Raw genomic sequence first — 26,042 nt, 5'->3', positions numbered from 1 at the left:
TTGAGATAAAATCTAACAAGACATGATCTTAAATTTTCAATTAAATAAGGAATAGAGGCAATTGCAAAAAATTAAATGATTTTGTGGAACTAGAGATCTTCTGCAAAATAAAATTAATGCCTTTAAGAAGAGGAATGGGGAGAAAAGAGCTTTGTATAAATTACCTATGGGTTTTGATGTCCAACATATGCAGATAACTATATATAGATACATATATGTATGCATGTATCTATGTAAGGCTCAGCGCCAAGGTTGGCCAGCCCTGTGTGACCTTACATGGGGTAACGAAATGAAGAGTAACGAATGGACGCTATGAAATGCATAGCGACAAAGATTTATTGGGTTCAAACAAAGCTTATATAGGTTAAGACACACAGGAAGATATGATGTTACCGCCCAGAAACAGCAGGAACCAATAATTGGGCAGATTCATAGGAATTCATGACGTTACCTGCTAGGCACAAGGAAGAACCGAGAGGATTCCAAACAAGCAACTTTCCCACAGTCTCTCACAATTTCTCACAAACCTTATCAATCCTCCCTTTGCTGACTATTCCAACCTTGCAGTTTCTTTCTCACAAATCTTATCAGTCCTCCCTTTACTGCTACTCCAACCTTGAACATGCAGCTGGGCAGGTCGTACACAGTTCAACCCACGACCTTGACTATGCAACCCAAGCAGGGAGAAGAGGAGGGCTTTAACCATTATGGTTCTGCCTCAACTACATATCTATACACCAAAAGCCATTTTTAATAGAAGTAGCCAAAGGATATGAAAGAAATCTTAAAAGTAGAATTGCAAACAGTTCACACAATCATTTGAAAGGATGCCCTAAATCCCTAATCAAAATGACTCTGAGGCTTTTATATCACACTCAGCAAATTTACAAATCACAAAAGGTGTGAATGGTTAATATTGAAGAGATTATGGAAAGATATACATTAATGTACTTTTGGAGAATCTGTGAATTAGTACAGTCATTCTGGGAAGCAGTTTGGATTTAAGAAAACAATGTGATGAAAATGTCCATCCTCTTTGACCCAGAGATTCCAATGAATTATTACTGTGTTGTAAGAAAGGATAAATATGTCAGAGAAGCATGGAAAAACTTCTATCTAAAGCAACTCATGCTATGATTCCCAGGTTCTCTGCTTGAGTTCCTGGGTCTAGAGAATTACAGGTTAATGTGAAAGGATTTGCTACATGTGAACACCGATAGTATTATAACTTTGATGTCCATGTTGTCCTCCTTGATTACCATCAGAATGCTAAACAATCAGGGGCTTCATAAAAGTTCCTAGATCTATTACTCCATTAACTTCTGGTCTTAGTAACTTGGGAAGGAAAATATCAAAATCCATAAACTTCTCTATAGTCCTTGGAATTCTCTGCTTCTCCCCCCCCCCCCCCCCCGCTTTTATTTTCCCTAGAACTCTTGGGAAAATCTCAATGTATACATCTTTTGTTTTTACAGCACTTAATTTCTAAATACACCCCTCTTCAAAAGACCATCCCTTCTAGTAAAAAATAAGAACCCAAAGCTCTTCAACAAAACGAATTGACATTTCCAAGTAGGCAATATTAACTACTCCTGTGCCTTTGTAAGGAAAGGAGAGAGAGGTCCATTTTCTCATCCCTTCTGGACAAGGTTGGCCATTATTACACAGAATTTAGTTTGGGATTCTTGATCTTTCTACTTATATCATTGTGGTCATTGTGCACGTTGGCTTCCTGGTTCTGCTTCCTTCATATTGCAGCAGGTCTTAGAAATAATTCAATGCTTCTCGATCCATATTTCTTATTATACAAGAATGTTCTATTATATTCACATACCATCATTTGTTTAGCCATTCCCCAGTCAATGGGCCTCTAGGGAAAAGTAGCATGATTTAAAGGAGCAAACAGTAGCTCTGGGTCTGGGATTTCCAAGCCTAATCTTCTGATGCTTTTACTGCCCACAAGTCACCTCACCATTCTGGGCTTGAGTTTCCTAATTGGTAAAACAAAGAGGTTGGATGAGAGGTCCCTTCTGGCTCCTCTGTGATCTTTCAATTTACATTGTTTCCAGTTCTTTGCTACTTCACAAAGAGCTCAGGGGGCTTTCTGTAATGCATGCTTCCAAAAAACATCCTTTCAGAAACTACACAGCCCTTAGGTAGCCCTCTGAGAGCTGGTGATTGTTGTTTGCTATTTTCCCAATCAAGGGATTCTCATAAATAGATCTTATCACAAAGGATGCTGATCAGAGCTGGTCCCAGGAAAGGCTGTTCATACTCAAAAACACCTAAAAAAAAGGCCTCAGAAACTGGGTGAGTAAGGGCTAATGCAGAGAGGTAATCACCGCGTCAAAGCTGACCAAAACTAGATCCTGAAGAAGGGAATTTGTCTTGCTGGAGTTCAAATGCTGCCTTTGATAGTGTGACTGGGCAAATCACTTAACCGTTTAGCTTCAGTTTCATACTTCATAAAATGGGTCTTATTATAATAACGACCTATACACCACAAGACTGTTGTGAGAATAAAAGGAAATAATACTTGTAAAGAATTTGGCAAACTAAGATGTTATAGAAAAGCTAGCTACTAGTATTTCCTTATTTAATTATATTCAGTCATGACCCCATTTAGGTTTTTCTTGGCAAAGATACTGGAATGGTTTGCCATTTCCTTTTCTAGCTCATTTTACAGATGAGGTAACTGAGGCAAACAGGATTAAATGACTTGCACAGGCTTGAGGCTAGATTTGAAATTGAGTCTTCCCAACTTCCAGCCCTGGAGTTCTAAACACTTTACCAGCTTGCTGCCCAGATTCTCATTATGATTAACTTTGGATCTTATGCAAAGAGGGCAGAGTGTTAAGATTTGTGTGTTAGAGTAGATGGAAGTCCTTCAACATTTAAAAGAAATAAATTAATCCCCCAAATGCCTTTACCAAACACTCTATCTTTAAGAGTCTATGACCGGGCCTTAAATGGTCCCCAAATTCCTGAGCACCAATGAGTGCCTTTGGCATGGTGGCATCATGGAGAAAGCCTGCTCTATCACAGAAGTTAACGGTTTAAAAGTATTTTGCTGAGCCTTCCCTTGCGAATATGTTGTTCCAGCTCGGACATGAATGGGCTGCCTTTTATGAAGTACTCCAGATCAGTTTTAGTCAATCTATTCAGAATCTTTTTCATTTTCTTCAGGAGCTCGTTTATCATTTGGACTTCTTTCTGGATTCTGGAGGTTTCCAGGATTTCCTTGCTTTTCAGTTTGATCCCGCATTGCTGGTCTTTGACCTGCAGGGAGTGGAGTCCCAGAAAGCTCTTTTAGGTTCAACTCTGCCCGAGACCCTCAGGGTTTCCTTTTCTAGGGGGGTTCTCTGGCCTGGGATAGATAAGGTAGGAGCCGTCCCCAGCGTGTGGGGTAGGGAGGGATGGGGAGAAAATATCAGTGTCATGCTTTTCCTGAGGGAATGAGAAGGAAGAAAGTTTCTGACTCCTTAGCATCTCTTCTGCTCTCTGCCCCCCAAGTCCTTCCTCCATCCCCTGGCCCCCTCTGCCTGGTGCCGCATCCTCTGGAGTTTGCTCTCCATGAGGGATATCAGACCTTTCAGGTACTTCTGCCCCCTGCCGTCTCACAACCAGATTTCCACAGGGAACAGGCACCAGAAATCTGTTTTCTGCTTTTGCTTATCTCCCATTCTGCCTTGGTCTTTAAGGGCCCTAGAGAAAGTGAAAGTATATTCTACCTGGACTCTCATCCACAGTTACAAGTAAGAGAAGAGGGGTAGAGTTTATGTAAAAATACTTTTTGTCTCCTTATAGAATAAGACAGCTAGGGGAAAAGATTGCTTGTTTGTTTTCTTGTCTGTGACATAGACCCTTCTGGCAGTCTGTTGAAGCCAACGGAACCCTTCTGAGAATAATTATTATTGTTGCCCACTTTCACAGCTGAAGGAAATACTAAATTTCAGCCAGAGGTTAATACAAATAAAAATATTTTCCCCCACTCAAGTTCCCATGAAAACTATCTGTGGACTCCATGGGAATTCAGGGGCCTTGGAGTAAGGATTCCTGTGTTTAAGGGGAAAATGATTATAGCAACACACAGATTAGTTTTGATGATGGTCAGTTACTTCCCCTCCTTCCCACTCCTGTGACCATCTCAGAATAGCTATTGGAATAACTGGTACCTCCCAGGAATGAGCATTGGATTATTGCCAAAGGATGTGGGATGGTCGGCAACCCTAGAGGAGTGATGCAGAGAGATGAGAGAAGAAGCCTTACCTTGGCCTTGGTGCCCACATTTAGGCGGATTTTGTTGGTGTGGGAACTGAAGGTGAGAAGCAAGTTATCCTGAGTTTTGATGTTGACCTTACAACTTGGATTAAGGTTGAGATTAATAGATTTGTAAGGGGGTGCATGAACGTGCTGTGAATCATCCCACCAGTTCCAAGTCTTCTGCTTTCTTTTTCCATAAAAGTAGAAGCCAAGATTGAAACTCAGACATACCCTAGACCAAGAAGCCCATAGTCAGGCAGCCAGCACATTCAAGTTCTTTTAAAGATATGATTATAATTGTCATCTAATTCCCCATCCCACCTCTAAAGAAATATCCACAGTGTAAAACTTTGGAGTTTGCCTATTAAAGTTGTTTTGATTTCTCGAGGGGAAAAAAATCAGATAGGTGAGACCCATTTTTCTCTCTTACTAAGACATGTCACAAGATGAAGCTGACGACAATAGTACCAAAAACAAATGACACACCTATTTTAACATTCAGGCACCTTACCCATTCCTTCTAAGAGGACATATGCTTTAAAGTTGTCCTAATGTAGAGGATTACAATGCCTCAGGAAGATTTGTTTGAATCAAGGACATTGGTGCTATTCTTTTTTTTAATAGATTTTTATTTTTATCTTTTGTTTTATTGCCTCAGTTTCCTTCTTTGTTAGAGGATTACAATGCCTCAGGAAGATTTGTTTAAATCAAGGACATTGGTGCTATTCTTTTTTTTAATAGATTTTAATTTTTATCTTTTGTTTTATTGCCTCAGTTTCCTTCTTTGTTAGAGGATTACAATGCCTCAGGAAGATTTGTTTGAATCAAGGACATTGGTGCTATTCTTTTTTTTAATAGATTTTTATTTTTATCTTTTGTTTTATTGCCTCAGTTTCCTTCTTTGTTAGAGGATTACAATGCCTCAGGAAGATTTGTTTAAATCAAGGACATTGGTGCTATTCTTTTTTTTAATAGATTTTAATTTTTATCTTTTGTTTTATTGCCTCAGTTTCCTTCTTTGTTAGAGGATTACAATGCCTCAGGAAGATTTGTTTGAATCAAGGACATTGGTGCTATTCTTTTTTTTAATAGATTTTAATTTTTATCTTTTGTTTTATTGCCTCAGTTTCCTTCTTTGTTAGAGGATTACAATGCCTCAGGAAAAATTGTTTGAATCAAGGACATTGGTGCTATTCTTTTTTTAAATAGATTTTAATTTTTATCTTTTGTTTTATTGCCTCAGTTTCCTTCTTTGTTAAATAGATTTTTATTTTTATCTTTTGTTCTATTGTCTCAGTTTCCTTCTTTGTTAGAGGATTACAATGCCTCAGGAAGATTTGTTTGAATCAAGGAGATTGGTGCTATTCTTTTTTTAAACAGATTTTTATTTTTATCTTTTGTTGTTCTATTGCCCCAGTTTCCTTCTTTATTCAACCCCTCGCCAGAGAGCCATACTTTAGAACAAAGGATTAAAAAAAAGAATAAAAAAGAAGTAGATCAAAAGTGAACAACATAATGGAAAAGTTTGGTATTACCTACAGTGTTCCACACCTGTGGACCCTAGTGTTTGCAAAGGACCAGAGGGAGGAGCAGCTGGGTGGCTCAATGGATTGAGAGCCAGGCAAAGAGATGGGAGGTCCTGGGTTCAAATGTGACCTCAGATTCTTCCTAGCTGTGTGACTCTCCAGTTGCCTAGGCCTTGCTGCTCTTCTGCCATGGAACCTCTACTCAGTATTGACCCAATCATCAACCAATACCCACTCTCAAGGAGCTAACACTTTAATGGGCTCAAGAGTGTGCTGGTAAACATTTAACAACGTTTGTTGTTGTCGTCACATCAGTCTTGGCAAAGATATGGGTGTGGTTTGCTATTTCCTTTTCCACCTTATTTTATAGATGAGAAACTGAGGCAAACTTGGGCCACATAGCTGGTAAGCGTCCGAGGCCAGATTTGAACTCAGAAAGTTGAGTCTTCTTGACTTTTGGCCTGGCACTTTATTTAACTTTATCCAACTGTTGACCAATAACTAGCTCTCCAAAAAAACAAAAAATGCAAACTATTAAGCATCATCTTCATTATTAAGTTTCTCAATCACTTTTTAAAACCCTAGACACTCAACAAAACTATAAATTAATCCCTGATTTGCAGTGTGGTGGATTTCTGAGGTGTGAATGCTATCTGGTAGTAGCCAGAGGAAGAACATGACATATAATTCCACAGAGAATTAAAATTACCTTGGGTAAATGTAAATAGCAAAAAAAAAAATAATAATAAATTAAATAAAATAAAAGCTCCAGCTATGCCATGTTTCCCATGGCATATGACTCTGGCCCATCCTTTGCACTATGGCTTTTTTTCTGTTTCTATATAATATCTGGTCTGGTCTGCAGTTGGAGCAGGGGTCCACCATGTTTTTTTTGTTCACCTATTACCAAGGATTGGTCTCTCATAAATATAAGCTCTCCAGTGGACCTAATTAACCCTAATAAAATCTATTAATCTAAAATCTATTAATATGGAAGCTGGCACAGCCCCTCTTTCCTTGGTATTTGATATTCTCTGAAGGGTATGCCACCCTATGATTGGCATAATCAATTCAGAACAGAATGTGGGGCTTTAGTGGAGATTTGAAGCCAGGGAGGCTAAGAGGTGGAGATGATGCATTCCAGGTAGAGGTGGAGGTTGCAGGCAGTAAAACCCCTCAGAGCTGTGTTTTTTCTTTACATTGTAGTCATTGTGTATATTTTCTTGGCTTTTTGAAGTTCAAGTTGCCTTTGTAATTTCTTACTCGGTATTCATTCTGCTACATTCATTTACTATAGAATTTGTTTAACTATTTCCTGATCTGTGGGCATCAATTTTTGTTTGTTTTTGTTTTTATTTTATTTTATTATTATTTTTTTGCTGCCACAAAAAGGGCTGCTATAAATATTTTGGTGTACATGGAGCCTTTCTTTTTGTAAAAACCTTTTTTGGGGATGTAGGTCTAACACTGACATCTCTGAGTCAGTCTGTGTAATTCTGAACTGCTTTTACAGAATGGTCAAAGAAATCCATAAATCCACCAGCAGTGTTGATGTGTTTGACTTTTCACTACTTATCCAACACCGATACTTCCCAGATTTTGTCCTCTTTGTGAGTTTGTTGGGTATGATGTGAAGCCTTGGGGTTATTTTTTAAATACTCTTTTCTTCTGTCTTAGAATCAATTGGGTATTGGTTTCAAGGTGAAAGAGTGGTAAGAGCTAGGCAGTGGGGGTTAAGTGACTAGGGTTATATGGAGAGGAAGCATCTGAGATCAGATTTGAACCCAAAATTTACTACCTCTAGGCCTAGCTCTTAGTCTACTGGGCTACCTAAGTGTCCCCTTTTGGGTTTATTTTATTTGACTTGCTCTTATTATTAGGATCATCCTTTTAAATATTTATTTTATTTTTAAAGTTATTTTAAATAAAATACTTTAAAAACAATAAATAATTGTACAATATTTAAATATCTTATTAGGAGTATCCTTTAAAATTTATCTTATTTTAAAAATTATTGTGAATAAAAATGAAATAATAAAATACTTAAATATCTTATTATTAGGAATATCTCTTTAAAATTTATTTTATTTTAAAATATTATTTTAAATGCAAATTTTAATGAGAAATAATAACATTTTATTTCTTATTATTTGGAACTTCCTTTCATATTTGTTAATAGTTTGAGGACTATTTGCCTGAGACCAGCCATGATGAGAATAGAAGGAGACTAGAGAGCTCAGTTTCCCTTTACAACTTCAACAAAGATCTAAGATCACCTGGTCAAGGAGGGTTGATAAATCTATGGAAGATCCCCAATGGAGCATCTTCCTAACTCTGCATCAGAACTCTGACCTGTAAGCAAGTGTCAAGGGCAGGAACTATGGTTTAGGAGAAGGCTGAGATCAAAATCTTGTCAGTAGGGCATGGGAAGGGGTATGAGCAGAACTAGGAGAACAACCTGTATGACAATAACATGTTTAGAACTTTGGTCAATGCAAATGAAATAAACCATTTACTTCTTTTTAAAGAGTTGATAAACTTAAAGTGAAAATGAGATTTTTGGATATTTTTGAATAGAGTCATGGTTGGAATTTGTTTTTCCAGACTATGTAGTTATAATTGTTTTATATTTCATTAAAAATGGGGGGGGGGCTCAATGTAGGGAGGGATTAATTTAAAAAAGTGGAAAAGGATATTCATATTATTTCATGCCACATTTATTTCAATATACTTTATTGCTGCTTAATAAACTCAACCACAGCCAAAGGAGAGTGGTGAAAACAAACTGTCACCTGGCTGCTTAAAAAAGCCATTTCAGTGCACTGTTATAATGAGGTAGTCATGCTATTGTTATTACTGTTATTACAAATGAATGGAGTGTACTTATTGAAAAAATTTGTTCAGTGCCTAGGACTTAAAGGGGATTTGTATTTTAAAATTATTGTATAATATGCAGGCTTTTTTTTAATCCTCTCCTTCCATCTTAGAAATTAGTCCAGGGTAGAAGAGTGGTAAAGATGAGGGAATTGGGAGTTAAGTGACTTGCCTCACCCAGCTGACACCATATTTCAACCCAAGACTTCCCATCTCTAGGTCTGGTTCTCAATCCACCATGCCAACAGCTGCCCCTTTTTTGTCATACAAGATGAATTTTTAAAAATATCAATGACCACTAGTACTTTGGACTAGCCACCAATGGGAAATGGTCCAGGTTCTGTGGGGTCTTGTATCTTCTGGCAGGTACAGGGAAATGAGAGACATGGGTGTTCCCTATAGGGATGAAGGACCAGACTTGACTTGGGATCATGAAGTTGTTTACAATGTGGTTTCAAAAATGGTGGTAGGGCACCTAGGCACCCGGGTTTCCCCTCAGCTGGTTTTCTATGATCCAATTCTGTCCTTAAAGCTTTATTCCTTTAATTGCAGTTAAATGTGGACCTTTTAGGCTTCTTAAAATGAATATGCCTTTGGGAAGAGATCTTTTATGCTACAGTGGAGAGCAGAGGCCAGCCAAGCAGAGATGGGCAGCTAGGGCACTATTGAGTAATTCACAGAGGTCTGGAAAGGTGAAATATTTTGAGGAAGCTGATGAATACAGTAAGGGTAAGGGGCCGCACTGGTGTTGAAGGTGCCACCATGATTTACAATAGCCAGCTCTTAGCTTAATGGGGTTCTTGCTAAGATTTAAACATGGGGGAAGGAGGAACTTGTAGATTCCAATTAGCTAATATTCCTGTCATGAAATCTGGGAAGTCGCCAGTACTTTTCTCAACTAGGATGAACTCTTGATGAGTTCTGAGTGGGTTAGTTTGTTCTGGATTTAGGAAAATAGTTCAAAAGGCAATATGGCCAAGGATCCAAGTAGAAACAGTTTATGGTGATGTGTGGCCAGTTACTAGACCACAGAAGAAAATATACCCCAATATTGTAACTGTTGAACCATAGGTAGACAAGTCTTTTATTATTCATATTTTTTAAAATTTAAAAAATTTTAATTTTAAAAAATTAAAAAATTTTTAATTTTAATTTTTTTATTATTTAGTAATAAACTACCACAAGAGATTTTGCCATTCATGAATGTGAATCATTTCTATAAATGTTAAAGTTTTCAAATTGATTTTATATCTATTATGTCATTTGATCTACTTATTTATAAATATATTGATATACTATAGCTCTGAAGTGAAGAAACCCAAGTTCAAATATGGCCACAGACTAGTCATTTACTAAGCACTTACTAGTTGTGTGACCGTGGGCAAGTCACTTCACCTTGTTTGCCTCAGTTTCTTCATCTGTGCAATGAGTTGGGGGGCAGGCAGTTAGGTGACTTAGTGGATAGGTAGCCCAGTCTAGAGATGAGAGATCCTGGCTTCAAATGTGACCTCATATACTTCCTACCTATGTGACCCTGAAGAGATTACTTCACTCTCATTGTCTAGCCCTTTCCATTCTTCTGCCTTAGATCCAATACATAGTATCGATCCTAAGTTGGAAGGTAAGGTTTAATAAAAAATGAACTGGAGAAGGAAATGGCAAACCATTCCAGTATCTCTGCCAAGAATATGCCCAAATGGAGTCACAAAGAGTCAGACATGACTGAAAATAAGTGAACAACAATAAAATGACCCTTTGAGGTTGATGCTATCATTATCACATTTTTTAGAGAAGGCAACTTCCCTAGGATCACATAGCTAGTAAGTGTCTGAAGTAGCATCTGAACCAAAATCTTCCTTACTCTTAAGTCCAACACTGTCATACTACCTTTCATCCAACCATTTCTTTTTTCATTCATTCATGAGAAGCCATCTCATCCTCTAAAAAATTAAGTCCCATCAGAAACCAGAGCAGGGAGTCTGTAGCATCTGTTTAGCTAGCAATCCCACAGGATAGGAAGATTGAATGTCTTCCTCTTTTCTTTTTTTAACAGGAAGATTGAAAGTCTTCCTCTTTTTTTTTTAACAGGAAGATTGAAAGACTTCCTCTTTTTTTTAACAGGAAGATTGAAAGGCTTCCTCTTTTTTTTAACAAGAAGATTGAAAGGCTTCCTCTTTTTTTTAACAGGAAGATTGAAAGGCTTCCTCTTTTTTTTAACAGGAAGATTGAAAGGCTTCCTCTTTTTTTTTTTTTAACAGGGATACATTAGATTTTTTTACATTTTAACTGGGATAAGGTTCCTTGCAACCTTGCCCATGACAAGATCCTCCCCTATAAAATGAGTAGGGTTAGGCGAAATGGGCTCCCCTTTTAGCTCTAACACTGTGATATGAAGCTGCAGGATACAAAGTTGGTTCAGTGTTATTATTATTTGTATTGTATGTGTGTCCTCTTCCCCTCTGTGAGAGCAGAAATTTCCAGATCTTATCATTCTATGGTTCTAGGAAGGAAGTCCTTCCTTCCCTAACTCAATCAGCCCAGTTCTTGGAGCCAATTAGAGGTTTTGCCAGAAATTGATTTTCTAAACCAATTCTTCTAAAGTTTGACTCCCCAAGATGACCCCCAGGCTGTGAGATTTAGGATTCCTGTTTTGTCCATAAAAAAAGGAAAGGCAGTAAGGTAAAAGAACCTATCTAGAGAGGCTGGTGCCTCTCTGTAGGCCCCATAGAGTCATAGCACCCATGCTTACCAGATTTCCTCGTTGTTTTTGTGGAAGGTGGCGTGTCCCAAGCTGTTAATGAGGGCCTGCATGGTCATTACTCTTTGGTCTTTGAAAATTATGTAGGTGTAGACATCAGACTTTTCCTTGCTAAAGATAATCAGTGCTATGTTCCCTGATGGGTAACTGAGAAGCTGTTAAGGCACAATCAGGTAATTTGGGATCTACTTAGAAAATAAGCCTACTCCCCAAATATTCCTATGAGGAAGCGAGGGTTCAGCAAAAAACACAAATGTAGTAAAACAAGGCTCACTGTCCCGGGCTAGCGTTCAGCCCCAGGTAATAACTCTACTCGCCAGTATATGTCAAATTTAAGCATCCCTCTGCCCAAGCAGATACAAAATCTGACCTGACCCATCTGGAAAGAAAATGGAGAATGGCTGAGACTCAGGTTTCTCTTTACCCTCAATATCTTTGTAAAATGTTGGGAGACCTATCCCTCGGTGAACCTGGAGAGAAAAGGAGAAATCAGTTAGGAGATGAGGACACTAGGCTGAACCGAAGTGCTTCAAGGCTGGCCTCAAGGTGTTTAAGCTATGACCCAGTTTTCATTCTCTAAATGATCACTAAACACCCACCGCACACAACAGCTGGCTCTGCTATGAATGTTCAGGGTGACCTATGCACTAGATTAGGAATCGGGAAGAATTGGGTTCAAATCCTGTCTCAGACACTTATTGTGTAACTTCAACCCAAAGTTCTAAGCTTTTGAAAGAAGAATTCACTCTTTGACAAAAACTGCTAGGAAAATTGGAAAATAAGTATGGCAGAAACTAGGCATAAACCAACATCTTATGCCAAATACCAAGATAAAGTAAAAATGGATACATGATTTAGAAATAAAGGGTGATACCATAAGACTGTGTGCCCTGTGGATTTATGTCTCAGCTCAGCAGAGGTGATCACTTTGTATGAAATATTCCACCTTTTTTTGTTGGTGAGATGAGGGGTGGTGGGTGGGAAAAAGAGAAATGTTTGGTTTTCTGTGATGAAGGAGGCTCTTTAAAGCCAGGGCTAGATTTTTCTCCAAAAGCTTCTTATTGATCAGATCCAGCCTGCCCTCAAATGAACAATGACTACCCCATCATTTTCTCTAGTAGATACCCTTTATCATTTTCTTTTAGATTATCGTCTATCTTGGTCATGGTTAGTCTCTCTAGCTTTGGGTTTTCTTATCTTTAAACAACCCTCTATAGAGATGCCCACTTCTATTCTTAAAGCACAAGTTTGTTGTTCTCTTTCTCAAAGATCTTCAGAGAATCTTTATTGTCTCTAGAAGAAAATGCAACATTTTCATTCTGGCATTTAAAACATTTGACAAACGGGTTCCCATTTACCTTTCCAGACTGATTTCATAATATTCTCCATCATGCACTCTGGGTTTTAGTCAGTCCATCCTGCTAGCTATTCCCTGTATATGGCATTCCCTGCTTCTCTTTGAGTGGCTTAGAATATTTAATTTTATTCAAGACACAGCTCCAGGACACCTCGACTAGGAGACCTTTCTGGAATCAGCTGCCCTTTACATACTCAGTAGTCTGGTCATACTCACCTTCATGCTGGTTGTCCAACACTGTCCTTCTCTCACCTTACACTGGTCATCCCTTATGTCTGGAATACACTCTTCATCTTCATCTTTTATCAGGATGTAATTACCTTCCCTATCTCTTTTGATTAGATCTATTTTTACTTTGGTTCTATCAGATATCATGATTGTGACTCCTGCCTTCTTTTTATCTGTTGATGCCCAATAGATTTGGCTCCATCCCCTTACTTTTACCCTATGTGTGTCTACATTCCTCATGTGTGTTTCTTGTAGACAGCGTATGGTAGGGTTTTGGTTTCTAATCCACTCTGCTATTTGCTTGCATTTTATGGGTGAATTCATTCCATTCACATTCGGAGTTATGATTACCAGCTGTGTATTTCCCAGCATTTTTATTTCCACTCCTAATCCTGCCTTTTCTTCTTTCACTATTTCCTTCTTCACCAATGTTTTGTTTTTAATCAATCCCCATAGTTCACATCCTTATTTTACTTCCCTTTCTATCCCCCCTTCTTATTCTCCTCTTATTTTCTTTATAATCCTTTTAAACTACCCCCCCTCCCTTGTACTGCTTCCCTCCCCACCAGTCCATTTGTTACCCTTCTACTTCCCTATAGGGAGCAAATCAATTCTCTGCCCCAATGTATTCTATTGTTCTTCCCTCTTTGAATCAATTTTAATGCGCGTAAGAATTGAGTATTTCCTATCTCCAACTTCTTTACCCTTCCAGTGCATTGATGTTCTCCCCTCCTTCTGCCATGTGCTTCTTTGTGACATATAAACTTACCCCATTTTGTTTCTTTTCCCATTTCTTTTAGCATTAACCTCTTTTTTAAGCTCTAGTTGTGTGTGTGTGTGTGTGTGTGTGTGTGTATATGTAATACATATATTATATAAACATATAAATGTATTTATGCATATATATGTATATACATATTTATGTCTTGGCATTTCATTCTATACAGTTTATCACTGTTCCCTCTAAGTATAATTCTTCTAGCTACCCAGGTGATAATAACAATTTTTAAGAGTTACCAATGACCTCTTTTCTTATACTTTTCTTATACCTCTTTCTTAACTTATTGGGTCTCTTAAAAAAAAAGTTTTTGTTTGTTTGTTTTGTTTTGTTTTTACCTCCTTTTTATACATGCCAGGGAGTAAGTTGTATAAAAGCTCAAAGGGTAGGAGGGGGATAGGTAATGAAGAACTTTGAACACCAAACAAAGAATTTTATATCATTTGATCCTGGAGGCAATACGACACCCCTGGAGTAGGCACATTATAAATGCTTATTGAGCTTTTGATTGTTGGTTCTCTTCACTCCAACCCTTCCCTCGTTGTTAGTATTACTTCTTTCCTCATGAAATCACTGGATAATGTTGAATATATTTTGCATTTAGTTATCTGTTTACATGAAATACTTTTCCTGCCTCCAACCCAAATAAGTAGCTTAAGGGTAGGTAGTATTTAATTTTTCCCCTTTGTATCTCCAGCATCTAAGATAATCCTTCGTACATAGTGGGCACTTGATAATTGGATAGAAATATTTTAGTCCAATGTTAGGTAATTCCACATTAGACTATGATAAGATTTTATCAGCAGAAATTACATTTAAAAAGAGGCATTAACTATCTAGTTTGCCATTGCACCCTAAGGATCATGGAACCCTTCCATCTGACTTACAGCTAAAATTTCCCATCAGTGTTGTCTCCTATTAGAATGTGAGCTCCTGAGACTTTTCTTTCTATAATAGCTGAAAATGGGACTAGGGAAAAAACAGGCCTGAAGGACAATTCTTGACATCATTGGGATACTGACCATTAGTAATTGTACAGAAATGTATGTAAAGCCACAATGGGTAGGAAATGCTTGATTCTACCTGGTGTATTGTGCAACATTTCAGGAAAGCCACAGTGGGGGAAATGCCTCATATTCTTGTAGGAACCTTGCCTAGTCAAGACAGCCATCATCCTGGTGAGTATCCTTTCTGGAGAAGAGGTCCACCATCTTGGCACCAATGATACCAAGCACCTACCAATGACCCCCAATAAATGAACTGAATCTCTGGAATAGCATTACCCCCTTGATGACCCATCTAGTCCCAGAAACCATAATCTTGTGGAAAGCCACTGTGGAGAAGGGACTTTCTATCTCTCTGCAACACTAGCACCAATTGCCAACCATGTTCCAAAGGAGGGCAGTAAGTTAGCCTAACTAATAGCAAAATTGTCTGAAGGGAAGATGAGATAGCTTAGCTCATCCTAGCACCTTGACTACATTTCCCCTCAGACCTCAGTGAAGATAATCCCAGGACTTTGAGACCAAGAACCCTAGAAATTATAGTACCCCACCTCCTCCCCACTCCTAGCCTTACCTGTGCAGCCAATTGAAGTTCATCCTGCCCCCTGCCCCTGCAGTTATTGTATTCTCTGACATGCTCAGCAGCCTTAGCTATTGAAGACTCATAAAATAAAGTTCTTACTACCAAAGTCATTGGAGTTGTCAGACAGTTCAATATTAGAAAGGGATATAATGGAAATGACATTAAGAGGAGGCATTTCCTTCACTCTTCTATGAGATTGGTTAATATGACAAAAAAGGGAAGATGATAAATGTTGTAGGGGATGTAGGAAAATTGCCTGTTAGTAGAGTTGTAAAGTGATCCAGCCATTTTGGAGAGCAATTTGGAACCATGCCCAAAAGACTATAAAATTGTGCTATAAAGGACTATAAAACTTTGATCCAGCAATATCACGTCTAGGTTTGTATCCTAGAGATCCAAGAAAGGAGAAAGTGACCTATTTGTGCAAAAATATTTATAGCAGCTCTCTTTTTGGTGGCAAATAATTAGAAGTTGAAGAGATATCCATTAGTTGGGGAATGGATGAACACAGTTGTGGAATATTGTGTTCTGGAACGCTATTATGTCATAAGAAATGATGAATAAGACTATTTCAGAAAAACCTAGAGGGGCTTCTGTGAACTGATGCAACGTGAAGTAAGCAGAATCGGGAGAACATTGTATGTAGTAACATCAATATTGTACAATGATCAATTTTGAATGAACTATTATCAGCAATGCAATGATTCAGGACAACACCAAGGGGCTCATGATGAAAAATGCTATACATGGCCAGAGAAGGAACTGATAGAATCTGAATGCAGATTGAGGCATACTATTTTTTCATTTTATTTCCTTCAGGAGTTTTCCTTATATGTATGACGTGTCTTCTTTCACAATATGATGAATATGGAAATATGTATTGCATGATAGTACATGTATAACCTGTTTCAGAGTGCTTACTCTCTTAGGGAGGGAAGGGCAAAGGAGGGCAGTAAGGAGTTTGGATCATAAAACATCAGAAAAACATGTTAAAATTGTTTCTACATGTAATTGGGAAAAAACCAAAATATTACTGGAGGGAAAAAAGAGAATGTGAGCTGCTTGAGGGCAGGGGCTGGTTTACTTTTTTATTATCAGCAGCATACAGCACAGCTCTTTTGTATGTAGTAAATGCTTAATACATGCTTTCTTCATTCATTTGATAAACATTTGCTGACTTGAACTGAATTCCAAGTTAAGTATTGATACCAAAAGCTAATTTTCAAATTGAATGTCTGTTTTATATCAAGTGTTTATTTCCTTCAGGGTTGACTTGCCATTTGGGGCTGTTTCCTTGACAGAAAAGAAACCAAACTCATTCCAGTTTACTTTGGGGGAAAACAAAGGATGGCAAATATGGGAGAGATAGGAGAGAAGGAGAATTGACTTCTGACCTTTCCCAGGTGTCATTAAGGAAAGCAGATTATTCCAGATGACTTTCGTTATATACTGCTCTGGGGTTTGAAAAAGATTTTGAGTTCCAATTTTTTCCCCTTTCCCTCCCTGCCTTCCCTGAAATGGTAAGCAATTTGATATAGATTTTATATGTGCAGTTGTGTGAAACATTTTTCTATCTTAGTCATTTTGTGTGAGAGAATTCCAACAGAAACAACAACAACAAAAAACAAACAAATAACAACATGAAGAAAGAAAATGAAATATAGTATGTTTTGCTTTGTATTCAGATTTCATCAGTTCTAATTCTTGAGGCAAGTGGCATTTTTCATCATGAATCCTTGAGGATTGTCTTGAATCGCTGTATCACTGAGAAAAGCTAAGTCATTCACAGTTGTTCAACATACAGTATTGTAACTATGTACAATATTCTTCTGGTTCTGCTCACTTCACTTTGCATCACTTCATGTAAGTCTTTCTAGGTTTTTCTGAAATCCTTCTGCTCATCATTTCTTATAGCACAATAGTATTCCATTACAATCATATACCATTACTTGTTTAGCCATTCCCCAACTAATGGATATCTTCTCAATTTCCAATTCTTTGCTACCACAAAAAAAGAGCTGCTATAAATATTTTTTACCGCAGTTGCCCATACAGCCCTATACTGTGCTTTGTTGTACCAGTAAATCATCTTTGTATATCCTTGTATTGATAATTCATCCAAATTCAACCCTAAACTTGGGCTGGTTTTTACCACCCCTGAAAAGTATGGACACAGAGTTCTGCCTTAGGAGATTAACCTGTGCAAAACAATGAAGTCATTCCAATATTATTGCCTACCTTAGCAATCTCTTCTAGCCACCCTTCATCTATTATCAAGAGGTCCTCGATAGAGGGAATAGAAGAAGATGTCTCTGATGGAGTGGGTATTATAAGGTACTTGGCCATGTATTTCCAATTTGCTATGTCTGAGTTGATTGTTATGGTGGTTTCTGTAAAGATAGAGGAAGAACAAGACTTAATGAAGCTTTCACGGATTTAGAAAAAGGAGTAGAATCTCTCAGCCAGAACTTTATAGGCTTATTGATTTGGATCTAGAATGGACTTCAGAGGTCATCTAGTTCCATCTCATCATCTTGTAGCTGAGGAAACTGAGGCTTAGATCAAGTGGCTTGCTTATCCTAAGGTAAAAATTGATCACATGTCCCCTGACTCCTGAAAACTTGTCTATGTACTATATTTCTTCAGATGTACCTATCTGAGATCCTAATCTCTGATAGTTTGAAGCTTACAGAGAGTTATCTGCCTTTTCGAAAGTGCCTTATTTGTTTTTTTGGGTCGTTTTGAATTTATTTGCTGCAATTACTTGGCACTTGTTTTCAAGGCAAAAAATACCCCAACAGAACAATTGTTATAACTTTAATATTTTGTGGAGGTTTTCTTTTTTTTTTTTTTGATACTATCCAAATATAAGATTCACTCTTAGGCTTTGAAAATTCTCTATGACCTAGCCTCTTTCTTTCTTTTCAATTTTAATACATTCTACCCTCCTTTACATACTTAATGATCTGGTGGAATTAGCCTTCTTGCTGTTCCTCAAATCTGGCGCTCTTCTATCTTCTGATTTTGTCCCTTCTTTTCACTGATTGTCCCTCAGACCAGGAGTGCTCTCTCTCTCCTAGCTTCTGCTTCCTGGATTCCCTTGTTTCCTTAAAGTATCAGCTTTGTCATCAATATTCACTCATCTTCTGCCTCCTTAGCTGAGAACATTGCCTTTGAAGGTACCACTGTCTTCCCAGTTATCTGGGCTGGCAACCTAGATGTCATCCTTCCTTACTCTTCCCTACTCCCCATATCCAATCTGTTGTCAAGGACTATCAGTTTTATGTTTGTAACATCTCTCATTCATGTCCCCTTCTATTCTCTGACATTGCCACCATCTTAGTATAAGCTCTTATTACATCACTCTTGGGTTACTGCAAAAGCCTATGGGTTGATCTATCTGCCTCAAGTCTCTTCTCACTCCAGTCTATTCTCCACTCACCTACCAAAGTGATCTTCCTAAAGAGGAGGTCTGACCATTTACCCCAGATGCTATCATTCAATAAACTTCAATAATTTTATTTCACTTCCAGGATCCAATATAAAATTCTTTCATTGGCATTCAAAGCCCAGCATAGCCTTGCCCTTCCCACTTTTCTGATCTTCTCATATTTTATACTCACTATAAACTCTTTGATCCTTGCTCTTCCTTGCACAAGATATTCCATTTCTCAGTTTTGGACATTTTCACTGACTGGCCCTGATTTCAGGAATACTTCTTCCTGCATCGCCACTTCCTGGCTTCCTTCAAGTCTGAGGTTAAATCCTACCTTCTAACAGGAAGTCTTTCCTGCTCACCATTATTCTTCAGGTTATTCATTTTTCCTTTTGTTGACTATTTGGAATTTGTTCTACATATAGCATGTCTGTATACAGCTATTGTTATCTTGTCTCCCACATTAGACTGTAAATCCCTTGAAGGTAAGGATTGTCTTTTGTCTTTCTTTGTATACCCATTATCTAATATTGTGCCTGACACATATTGGGTGCTTTACAAATGTTTATTGACTTACTGGCTGAAATCTTTTTATTTTCAAGAATCAGACAAACAAAAAACAGAGAAAAATAGCAAAATATTATTCATACAGCTGATAAGTACACTAATACTGGTTTAGGTCCTTTTTAGTGTGGAAGCTAGAAATCAGACATTTGTGCCAGATATATGGAAATAGACTGAAACACGGTCAAGAAACTTTAATTGCACTATTTCCATTACTTTAATTTTTTAAAATCCTTACCTTCTGCTGTCTTAGATTCAATACTAAATGTCAGTTCCAAGGCAGAAGGGTGATAAGGGTTAGGCAATTGGGATTAAATGACTTGCCCAGGTTCACATAGCTAGGAAGTGTCTGAGGTCAAATTTGAACCCAGAACCTTGCATCTCTAGGCATGGCTTTCTAACTATCGAGCCACCTAGCTACCCTGTTTCCTTTACTTAAGAGTAATTATAGTTTCCAACCTAGATTTTTTTTTTCCTGATAACTTTAAAACTGACTTCGTACAAAACCTTTATTGTTATTCTCTTAAGGCTCTGTTCAGAACTCATGGAAAACTTTGTGCAACCCAACAGGTTAAAAAAAAAAAACCAAACAACCCAGGAGAAAATATGACAAAGTGAAGGTATAACTGATTATTCTCTGTGAATGAAGGAATGACACATTGAAATGTCAGGGATGCAAATACAAAAATGAAGACAGTCCCTGACTTCCAGGAATTTGGAATCTCCTGGCATTCTCCTCTTCTTTTTATCCTCAGCGCTAAGCTCCATTGGTACTTAATGAGTCATGACTGACAATAGTGAAGCTCATTTTTTAGGACTTTTTATGTCTCCTTATAAAATACTGGCCCTTGAAGAGAGTGGGACATCTCTTGCCAGACCCCAGCTCTAAAATACTACTATTATTCACATCCTAAGTGCCTACTTATTTGTTGCTGTTAGAGGAAGTCATACAACTGAACTGACTGGAGTCACTACAAATTTATGTTCTCTTATATCAGCTGGGGACTTGGCTTATGGAGCTTTTACTTCCACTAATTGATTCACTCTTGTACTCCCTTTAGCAGCTGCTTCAAAATTGCTCTTTTAGCCTCCCACACCATCCTTTTCCCCCCAAATCCTTGCAGATGAATATTTTGTTTTCTACTTTATTAAGAAAATAGAGACCGATCTTCGTATGTTCCCTCTTTTATCCATCCATCTCAGATAACCTTAATTTCATCTACCATCCTTTCCCTCCTTTATTCAAATCTCTGATATAGTGATGGACATTCTCCTGACCTCTGCCAGCCCCTCTTGATGTCATCACTTTGTACATTACCTCCCTGCCCATCTCTTCTTCCTACAGATTACTTCTAAAATCATGCCCTCGCTCTAACTTTCCACTCTCCCAAAAGGTTTGTGCCCTGAACCTTCCAAATATGTCTGATTCTTTAAAAACCTGCACTCGATCTTACCTTAGACAAATGACTCAGATCTTGGTCCTCTGTTTGAGCTCTAGAGACCTGTGGATGTTCTGAATTGGGTTCCCTCCTGTTACTGACCTTTTCCTCTCCTCCCTTTATAATTAAACTTGAAAATGCTGTCTATTCTCATTGTCTTTCACTTCTCAGATTCTTGCAATCTGACTTTTTATCATTTAACTTAGGTTAGTAATAATAGCTAACATTTGTATAATACTACATGCCGGGCACTATGAGAAGTCCTGTATAATTATTATCTTATTTGATCCTCACCAACAACCCTGGGAGGTAGGTGATATTTTACAGATGAGGAAATTAAGGCACACAGAGATTAAGTGACTTGCTCAGGATCAGATAGCTGGCTTTTAAATATTTAAGACTGGATTTAAACTGAAAACTAGTCTCTGTACTGCCCCCACTTAACTCTTAAAAGTAAATAAATGCTGATCTTTTAATTGCCAAATCTCATCTTTATTTATTTATTTTTTTGGTGCCCATCTTCTTAAGCTCTACAACATCTGACACTGGTGACTATTCTCTCTTCTAGAAACTCTCTCCTGTCCAGGCTTTCATGGTCCTGCTCTCTCTTGGTTTTGCTCTGAATTGTCTATCCACTTGTTTTTAGTCTCCCTTGCTGGATCTTTACCCTTATCGTGCCTTCTAACCATAGGTATCCCCCCAAGGCTCTGTCCTGGGCCATGCCTTTTTTTTCTCTATACACTCTCTAGGTGTCTTTATCTGTTCCCTTGGGGCTCAATGACTATTTATGCAAAGGATTCTCAAATCTATATAGCTAACCCTAGTCTCTCTCCTAAGGTTCAGCTTCCCATTATCGATTGTGCCCAATGATCATTTGTAGACATCTCAAACTCAACGTGTCTAAAATAGAATTCATATTTTCTCCTAAATCTGCCCCTTTCAAAACTTCCCAGGTTTGGATGACGATACTCTGCCCTTCCAAGAGGGGTTCATAACACTCAGGTCATCCTTGACTGCACAGACGTTTCCCAGGTCTTGTCAGTTCTATCTGGACAGCCCGTCTGACATTAGTTCCTTCTCTCTGTGCAATGGGCCACCAGGCTAGTGTAGATCCTCTTTTCCTTTTGCTTAGACTATTGTGATGGCTGTCTTATAGCTCTCTCCACCTCAAGCTCATTCCCTATCCCATCTAAACTCCATTCAGCTGATAATGGGATTTTCCTAAAAAGACCAAGACCTGATCTTGTTGATTGATCTACTGATGGCCAATCTCTGATAAATCTCCAGCATCCTTACACCCACCTGTAACTTCGCCCTGATGACATGTTTCCGGGGTGCTGGCTGCTTTCTCCTCCTTTGTGTATGCCTGCAACTCCATATACTCAGTTCTTTGCTGATCCCGGGGTTAGTCTCTCTTGGAAAGCATAGTTACCTGTGTTTATTTGCTAGTGTCCTTGACAGCCAAAGCTAGAGAGAGAGCTTTGTTTACTTGAGCTGACTTCACCAACCCCTTACATGCCTTTTGTGGATCAGATTTTATTTACTTAGAAAAGCTGAGCTACTCACTTCTTCTGTTCACAATCCGGTTAAAAACATCCTTGTATCTTTCAAAATTGGTTTTAAACCTAAAAGAAAAACACATGGGTTTTAAAAATGCTAATTATATTTGCTTTAATGTTTCAGAGCACATCTAGCCTAGACATTGTGAGAATGTGGTGGAAAGTTTCACAACTCCAGAGATTATCTTCTATTCATTAGAGTATGCTTAGATAAGTGAAAGAACAGGCTTCTCTTCTCTTCTCTCTCTCTCTCTCTCTCTCTCTCTCTCTCTCTCTCTCTCTCTCTCTCTCTCTCTCTCTCTCTCCTCTCTCTCTCTCTTCCCCTCCCTCCCTCCCTTCCTTCCTCCCTCTCTCATTCTCTTTCTTTCTTTCTTTTCGTCCTTCTTTCCTTCTTTCCTTCTTTCTTTCTTTCTTTCTTTCTTTCTTTCTTTCTTTCTTTCTTTCTTTCTTTCTTTCTTTCTTTCTTTCTTTCTTTCTTTCTTTCTTTCTTTCCTTCTTTCCTTCTTTCCTTCTTTCCTTCTTTCTTTCTTTCTTTCTTTCTTTCTTTCTTTCTTTCTTTCTTTCTTTCTTTCTTTCTTCTTTCTTTCTTTCTTTCTTTCTTTCTTTCTTTCTTTCTTTCTTTCTTTCTTTCTTTCTTTCTTTCTTTCTTTCTTTCTTTCTTTCTTTCTTTCTTTCTTTCTTTCTTTCTTTCTTCTTTCTTTCTCTCTTTTTTACTTCCTTCCCTTCTTTCTTTTTTCTTCTTTCCTTTCTCTCTTTCTTTTCCTTCCTTCCTTCCTTCCTTCCTTCCTCCCTCCCTCCCTCCCTCCCTCCCTCCCTTCCTCCCTCCCTCCCTCCCTCCCTTCCTTCCTTCCTTCCTCCCTCCCTCCCTCCCTCCCTCCCTCCCTCCCTCCCTCCCTCCCTTCCTTCCTTCCTTCCTTCCTTCCTTCCTTCCTTCCTTCCTTCCTTCCTTCCTTCCTTCCTTCCTTCCTTCCTTCCTTCCTTCCTCCCTCCCTCCCTCCCTCCCTCCCTCCCTCCCTCCCTCCCTTCCTTCCTTCCTTCCTTCCTTCCTTCCTTCCTTCCTTCCTTCCTTCCTTCCTTCCTCCCTCCCTTCCTTCCTTCCTTCCTTCCTTCCTTCCTTCCTTCCTTCCTTCCTTCCTTCCTTCCTTCCTCCCTTTCCCCTCATAGCTAAACCCAAATCTTTGAATAGATAGCTGTCATTAATATTCTCAATAATGGAATGAAAAATTTATGATGAAAATGGATTGATTAGAAAAAAGTTTGGCTTTTGATGGCTTTCATTACAGAAATAAAATAAACATCTTGGATTTAGATACATTTGAAAATATCAAGATTATTCTATAAAATTACTAGGGTAATAGAGTGGATAGTATGAGAGGAAAAAAAATAATACTCATCCAGATACTAGTGATAGAAAAGATGACCAGTACTGAAAAGATAAAACTTGAAATGTTATTTGGAAAAATAATTCACTAAACGTAAAGCCAGTTCTCAATGATCCAGGGCCAGACAATGTCATGGATTATATTAAGGTTCTCTTTTTTTCTTTGTTCCTTTGAATTTTTCTCTTTTCATTGGAACCTGTGGCAGAAAATAGGTCAAGAAGGACCTTGAAATGCAAATGAGTCCATTATGCTTTTTATTAGAAATCCCAATAAAAAGATGATGTAGGATCAGGTTTAAACAATGGTCAGAACAGGGTTTTGAGGTTCTCTTTGGATCTGAGTTGTTCATTCCCATCATTTCAATAGCAAGGACTGTAACCCAACCAAGCTATGTCATTGGGAAGACAGCAGCTGCAGCCAATAGCACTGAGGAGGGCATGAGAGTTTCTCTGTGCCATGGCTGTCCGAGGCTAACACACATGAGCAAGGAGAAGCAGGGTTTCTGCTAAAGATGTTCGGAACCCAGGCCTCATGCTGTATATAGGACATTCTGTAGCATAAGATAACTGAGTGACTGTTCCTTTGTGTCCTCAGAACTGTGAGGATTGATTCTCTCGCGTCCTGTCTTCTGTTGCAAAGTTGCCCATGGGCGTTGGACACAGAGAACATCAAAGGAATTTAGATGGGATCGATTTGTGTGGCAGGGTCAGAAGAGCTGTATCCTTGACAGCACCATCAGAACCTTTCTGTCTCCTTGACTTTGGGTCAGTATTAGGGATTAGGGGATCAGTCCCTTGAGCTTGGATAACTGAGAGCTGAATTTAAACAAAAACAAATCCTTAAATGCAAGATGCCAAGAAAATCTTTAATTTGGTAAGAAATAATTCATTTTTAAGGAAAGACACACAAAATAAATAATATAGAATGAAAACCCAAAGAAGGGAGGAAGAGCAAACTATGATAAATCTTTCTGAAATTACTGTACTGTCATATTCCTGCTCTTCCCCTTCCCCTACTCCTGCTGTGTCAATAGGAAGCAAATGTGTGAGCAGCTCAGACCTTTGACTTCTATGGTCAGATCCCACACTGTGTACAGAATTTGTAAGTAGGACGGTGATAAACAAAAATCTTAGAATTCCAGAGTAAGAGCTAGAAGAGGTCATGGAGTTAAAATCTTTTTATTCTTTAGATAATAGAACTGAAACCCAGGGAGGCTGTGACTTGCCCAGGGTCATACAGTTAATAAATGGCAGAGCTGGGATTGGAACCCTTGTCCCCTGACTCCAAATTTAGCTCCCCTGCTGTAGACACTATCTCAATACTATCCATTAAAGGACAAATAGGATATAATAGAATTAGAAACCACATGAAAAGCAATCAAATGAATTGGGTATGTTTAGCCCAGAGGGGAGAAAATTGAGGATGCGATATCAACTGAATCATCATGCAATTTTGAGCAAATAGGTGACACAGGGGATAGAGTGCTAGGACTGGAGTCCAGAAGATCTGAATTCAAATCTGACCTCAGACACATACTAACTGTGTGACCCTGGGCAAGTCATTTAACCTCCTTTGCAGTGAGGAAGCCTATGGATGCTTAATAGTTGTGAGATCCTGGGCAAATCATTTTTACCTCTGCCCTGGTTTCCTCATCTATAAAATGAGCTGGAAGGGAAATGGCACTCTAATATCTTTACCAAGAAAACCCCAAATGGGGTCATGAAGAGTCAGACATGACTAAAAGAAAGGTTATTACATGTAAGAAAGATCACACTTATTTTTGCTTGGCCCTAGATGGTAGCAAAGAGCAATGGGCAGAAATTTCTAAGTCAGGTTTGAGCTCTAACATTTTCCAACAATCAGAGCTGGGCTGCTTTCTGACAAACTGAATTCGTTCTTAATGGAGATCTTCAAGTAGAGGTTGGATGATCACCTGTCAGGGATACCCCACAGGAAATTCCTGTTGGGATTGAATGAGTGGTGATCTTTGAAATCCCTCTCAAGTTGAGTTTTTGTGAATCTGGAATTCTTTGAAGACCATGTCTTTAGATTTTGCAGCCTTTCATAGGGCTTTGGAAATGAATCTAAATAGAGATGAGAGAAGGCTCAATGATAACCCATATTTGGGGTTAGTTATTAGAAAGACTAATAAATGAATTCATTATAACCTTGGAAAAAGAAGATCCTTTTGCTGGAAAATGATTGCATCCTTTTTGCTCCTTGTTTTTATTGGTGTTTCCTGGTCAGCAAAGGGAGACTCTTGTCTCCCCATCTTCAAGAAACTTATTTGT

The 26,042-nt window shown here is 38.4% G+C and overlaps 1 protein-coding gene across 3 annotated transcripts in view; it reads right to left on the bottom strand.

Moving 5' to 3' along the window:
* Window positions 1-1,404: 1,404 nt before the first annotated feature.
* ERICH6B (glutamate rich 6B) overlaps window positions 1,405-26,042 on the bottom strand; it is an 83,372-nt gene continuing 58,734 nt past the window's right edge. Inside the window, exons 9-13 of one of the 3 annotated variants that reach the window (XM_056807354.1) lie at window positions 17,610-17,761; window positions 11,782-11,891; window positions 11,413-11,568; window positions 4,270-4,495; window positions 1,405-3,279 (exon numbers count right to left, since the gene is read on the bottom strand). In XM_056807354.1, the coding sequence (XP_056663332.1) occupies window positions 3,049-3,279; window positions 4,270-4,495; window positions 11,413-11,568; window positions 11,782-11,891; window positions 17,610-17,761 (875 nt within the window). In that variant the 3' untranslated portion in view covers window positions 1,405-3,048. Of the gene's footprint in view, window positions 3,280-4,269; window positions 4,496-11,412; window positions 11,577-11,781; window positions 11,892-17,609; window positions 17,762-26,042 lie in introns of those variants that run through there. The other 2 variants (XR_008913982.1, XM_056807355.1) reach the window with 2 other exon arrangements.

Source organism: Monodelphis domestica, chromosome 8, assembly GCF_027887165.1.
Source record: "Monodelphis domestica isolate mMonDom1 chromosome 8, mMonDom1.pri, whole genome shotgun sequence".
In the NCBI taxonomy this organism is placed as follows: domain Eukaryota; kingdom Metazoa; phylum Chordata; class Mammalia; order Didelphimorphia; family Didelphidae; genus Monodelphis; species Monodelphis domestica.
Note: the sequence above shows the minus strand (reverse complement) of the source record. Positions and strands in the feature narration are given on the sequence as shown.